The following is a 5,368-nucleotide window of genomic DNA, read 5'->3' as shown; positions in this document are numbered from 1 at the left end:
GTAGTGTTTTTTTAAAGAAAAAGAAGGAAAAGAGTATATTTATAAAGAGCCTAAGCTGACAGGTCTCTCCGAGATTTCCCAAAGGCTGCTCAAGCTCTACGCAGATAAGTTCGGAGCGGACAATGTGAAGATAATCCAGGACTCCAATAAGGTAGGGGAACATCAATATTCATGCAACTGCAAAGAACTAACTACACTTTGTTTTCTCTCTTAACTACATTCATTAACGTTTTAAATTTCTGCCTGACTATGCAAAGTAAACTACCTAAACTATTTTGGGCGTTTCGGTTGTTTATTGGTCGATGGATTGGTGATTGGGGAGGGGAGTGTCAAAAACCTTGTACATGTTTATTTGAGTAACTTTTAGGTAATCTTAGAAACAGCTTACTAAACCCTCCATCGCTCCCATAGGTTGTTCGCATTTGAGTAGCAACCAAAGGCTTAAAGTCATTGGGCCCAATGGTGGACTGGGAGGAAAGAGCAAAGAAGTATTTATTCAGTCATGAAGGTCTTCCTGGAGGAGCTTTCCTCCAAGTCATACAGGGAAAGCTTGGGGCTGGGGACTCCCTGAACAGCTCATTCTTGGTTGGGCGATGCTTCACAGAGGGCGCGATGTTTGAGCTGGGGATTGTAAGGTGAGAAGGTGTTTGCTGGAAGCGTTCTAAAAGCCAGCACATGCAGTGACAGGAGGAGTTCAAGGGAGAGGTGTGTTTAGAGAACGGCAGGTCTTTGAAACATAGATTGTATAGAAGAGTGTGGCAGAGGTGGAACTAGAAAAGCTGGTTTGCACCCAACTGTATTGACCTCTATTAAGCCCAAAAAAGGTCTTTTTTTCCTTTTCCTCTTTTGCAAAGCTAGTATTTGGAGGGATCTGGGCATGAGATTAGATTTTCTGGATCTGGACAGAAATTGTTAAAATGTGCTCATCATTCTTAGCTTGAAAGGTACAAACCCCTTCCCCATAAAGAGGGACAGAGCTAGAACCGCGGTCATGGTGGCCCTCCTACCATGGAAAAGCAGAAACAATTCCTAGCAGTGAGAGAAGTGCCAATTTTGGTGTCAGAACAACTGTTGTCTTCATTCCACCATGCTACCACTTATCAGCTGGCGATCCATCTTGGAGAAGTTGGGTGGTCACTCGGAGTCTCCATTTTTTAATCTGTGAAATGGTTACAGTTATACCCATCTTACAGTGCCATTATTTGCAGCATTACAAATAAATTCATGAGCCTCCTCCAATCTCTGGAATTGGATAAACAGTGGATGGGTGAACGGATGGAGAAAGTTGGAAGAAATCTGAAAATTCTTCAAGGAATCATTAGGAAAGAGGCTGAGGCTCATCTCTTCCACCTTGAAGGAAAGCAAGAGCCATTGCCTGGCTTTTGCGGGGGACCCCAAGCCTGTCTTCCTTGCTATTTGTCAAGTCTATTCACCAAAGCCGAGTTAGTTTTAAAAATTATATAGAATGACTTATTGCAGATTAGAGGAGGAATTCGAGAAATCGAAAATAAAAATATTTGCAGTCATGCGATAGGTAATCAGTTAATCTGCTAAACAGACCAGGAACCTCCTTTCACATTACAAGCCCACAGCCGATGGTCCCAGTCTAGGTACACAGCTGAATCATAGAGGAACAGAGAGATATATTTCCACTCTCAACAAGCTTGATTCAAGACAAAGGTGAAGGTATTCAGTACAGAAGAGAAAGAAAATAAAAGGTTAAATAGTACGTCATAGCCAAGTACTTATGTTTCAAAGAGCCCCGGCTACTTGGCAAGCTGGCTCCCTGCTGCCTCTGCCACCATCTGGCTGCTTGACCACAGTCCAGCCAGCTACTCTTTTGGGCTTTCCATTCACCCAGCTCTCACATGATGTGATGGGCCTTTCTTCTCTGAGAGGGGCAGCTCAGGATGCCAAGCTGGGGGGATACAGGGTTCCCCACCTTTCTTTCAGGAGCACTTCACGGCTCACCGCTCTCTCTCTGCCCATAATGTGTTGAAACAGGTAAACCCCAAGGATTTGGACCCCAAATACGCCTACATCCAGGTGACCTATGTCACGCCATTCTTTGAGGAAAAGGAAATAGAGGACCGGAAGACAGACTTCGAAATGCACCACAACATCAACCGCTTTGTCTTTGAGACGCCCTTCACGCCGTCAGGCAAGAAGCATGGTGGCGTGGAGGAACAGTGCAAGCGGAGGACGGTCCTGACAAGTAGGTGCTGGCCCCCGAGCACGTGCTCCCACGCAGGGCCCTCGCTTAGGCCGGATTCGCGGAAATCAAGACACTTCGATCTTGCAGACAAGTACCCAAAATGTGCTGACTTGGAAATGTTTGCCAGGAACATTTCTTTATTTTCTTTCAAGACAGAGACCCTTGACAAGTCAACCAAAACAGAAACTATCACAGGGTCACTTTACCCACCTCTTCCCTTTAGACCGTACAGTGGTGAAGGTCCCGGTGTCTTGGGAAAGGCACTCTGAGCTTTCCTCTCCTCTCTCCCTGAAACGACCCCCCAGTTACTGCAGAGTTAGCCACTCTCGGAATTGTGTGCTTTGGGGCAAGATTCTCAACCCCTGTGGAATTCAGGTTCCTCATCTGTGAAATGATTGCAGAGGGTTTTCCTCCAACATCCCTTCCAGTACTATCTAGATCTATCCTATGAGTTGGTCTTCCCTTCATTCCACAAACATTCGATAAGTGCCTGTAGGTGTCGGGCATTGTTCTGACAATTCAAATAAATAAAACACAATTCTTGCCTTCAAGGCGCTCACCATCTGGTAGGAGAAAAAGCCAAGTAAAGCAAGAATTTCAGGTGAGCCCAGCATGAGAAATGAAATGGGACCCCAGCAGAGGGGGACTTAGGGCAGGCCGAGGGGAAAAATGAGCGCGGGCATCTGAATGAAGGAGACCCAAGCCATCTTCAAAGGTGAGCAGTCCTAGATTCTACAGGAGATACGTGGGTAGCAGCCACATCCAAACTATGGGAAAACATTCACCTTCAGTAAACTTTTCCAGAACTTTCATAATTAAAAAAAAAAAAACTAGAACAAAGCTATTATAATATGTGCTATTCAGTATCTATTGAAGCGTTCTTGATGGTGATTTAGTGTAGTTTTTATTCGAATGACAAGTTGTGGTGGAAGCTATCATCTTTTCAGTGTTTAGAGACTCTATAGATCTAGTCCAGCCTTGGCAATGAGGACATGTTGGCTAGTGGAGCATGGAAGAACGTGCCGGGGGAAAGTAGCTGGGCTCCTAAGAGGTATATGAGAGCGTGGAACATGGGAGAAAAAATAACTCACATACACAGAAAACATGCAGGATGGAATGGTCTGTGTGCAAAGAAAAGACACAGGATGGTCCTTTCAAGAGAACCCTTTGACTCTTCACTAACCCTCGACCTTGAAATACTCTTGTCTTGCTTTTGTGCAGCGAGTCACTTGTTCCCCTACGTGAAGAAGAGGATCCAGGTCATCAGCCAATCGAGCACAGAACTGAATCCCATTGAAGTGGCGATTGACGAGATGTCCAAGAAAGTTTCCGAGCTTAATCAGCTTTGCACGATGGAAGAAGTGGACATGATCAGGCTGCAGCTCAAACTCCAAGGAAGCGTCAGCGTGAAGGTAAGCATCGCCCGGAGCTGAGATACTCATGGCCAGTGGAACCTGGTACAAAATGCCCCTTGAAATTTTTTGACAAAGGGTATAAGAGACATTTTTCTGTTTGTGGTACCATTCAACACCTTTATCTGAGCCTTTAAATTTCGTTTCCTTGTGAATGCACATTGATGGTGCCACACAACTAGAGATGAGCCTTTCTTAGGTTTAGCTGAAATAAAATTTCTTCTACCTCAACCGTCCTTTCCCACCTGCTCTGCATAAACTCTGTTCCATATTCTAAATTCTAACAAAGAATTAGTGAATGAGTAAGCATGGCTCTCTTGTAAGTCTCTGTCATGAAAAGCCTTATAAAACTGTTCAAAAACAAAACTTTTTAAAATGTTTATTAGTTCATAAAATGTGCATCAGTATTTATCTGACTGTCAGGGTCTTGAGAGGAAGCAGAGGGCCTGTTCACGGTGGGTGACTGAAGAAAACGTAACAAATGACTCTTTGAAAAATGTACAAGCAGGGGCTTCCCTGGTGGCGCAGTGGTTGCGAGTCCGCCTGCCGATGCAGGGAACACGGGTTCGTGCCCTGGTCCGGGAAGATCCCACGTGCCGCGGAGCGGCTGGGCCCGTGAGCCATGGCCGCTGAGCCTGCACGTCCGGAGCCTGTGCTCCGCAACGGGAGAGGCCACAACAGTGAGAGGCCCGCGTACCGAAAAAAGAAAAAAAAAAGTACAAGCAGTATTTAGGAAAAGCAAAGAGGGCAGGCACCGGGGCGTAAGAGTGAGGGGCTGTCACCCTCCCCAGACCTGAAGACTCAGGGGAGAGAAGAGTTAGTGGAAGCAGAGAGAGAGTGGCGAGAGCCAGCTGATGGCAGACAGACAGATAGACATGGTCTGTGCTGGGGGATTGCAAGCAAGAAGCCCTGGACCTAACTAAGCCCTGACAGGACTGAGACTAGGGTGAGGTGAGTGAGGCATTTTCCTTGGGCATAAAATTAAGGGAGCATCAAAACACTCAGTAACCAAGATAAAATTATATTTTAATGCAATATTTTTAAAAATCAAAAATAACTTCAAAAATCTATATTGGACAAAGTATTAAAATTTTAAATAAAGGCAAGCCAGTAACAGTGCCACACAGAGCTATGCGGGAGCCTGAGGCAAAAGGAAAACTGAGTACCGTTGATCCTGATACTGATCTGGCTCTCCTCTTCCCCGCCCACCTCTTGTCTGTATCCCATGGCTGACTCAAAATAATAATAATACATTTTTAAAAGCCAGAAGGTGAAAGAACCATTGTTATACTCCAAATGGGACAGCTTCCCTCAGCACATAGCTGAGCAGAGGAAGGTGGAGTTGCATCTGGAGAAACAGAGGAAAGCATTCTGTACTCACTCTACCACACTGGCAATACCTGGTAGGTAAAGCCATCTGAAGATGCCTCAGATACAGCACTGGCTTCCTTCTTCTTTTACCTTATTCCTTCCAAGCCCCACAGCCACATGCAAAGACTGTTAAGCCCTGAAGAATATAGACTCCTTCACTAATGAGAGCCTACGCATGCCTGTGAGCGTGAATAGGACTTGGCACTGTGCCTTCATTCAGCAAATCTAAAAAGTCCCTTTTGGACCACAATCTCAGCCAGACTTTCGAGGGAGATGCAATAAAGCAGTGATTCCCAGGGCGATGCCTAGATCACGACCACTGTGGAATGTCTCTTATTAATAGCTGTGTGTTTGCTTGAATGTTTGTAGG

At 45.4% G+C, this 5,368-nt stretch overlaps 1 protein-coding gene across 1 annotated transcript in view; it reads left to right on the top strand.

Annotated features, from left to right (window-relative positions):
- DOCK10 (dedicator of cytokinesis 10) overlaps nucleotides 1–5,368 on the top strand; it is a 212,025-nt gene that overhangs the window by 200,872 nt on the left and 5,785 nt on the right. The window contains 3 exon segments of the mRNA XM_007467990.1: nucleotides 5–151; nucleotides 2,005–2,215; nucleotides 3,437–3,627. Coding sequence (XP_007468052.1) covers nucleotides 5–151; nucleotides 2,005–2,215; nucleotides 3,437–3,627 — 549 coding nt within the window.

The sequence above is a fragment of the Lipotes vexillifer genome, unplaced genomic scaffold, assembly GCF_000442215.2.
Source record: "Lipotes vexillifer unplaced genomic scaffold, Lipotes_vexillifer_v1.1 scaffold907, whole genome shotgun sequence".
In the NCBI taxonomy this organism is placed as follows: Eukaryota; Metazoa; Chordata; class Mammalia; order Artiodactyla; family Lipotidae; genus Lipotes; species Lipotes vexillifer.
Note: the sequence above shows the minus strand (reverse complement) of the source record. Positions and strands in the feature narration are given on the sequence as shown.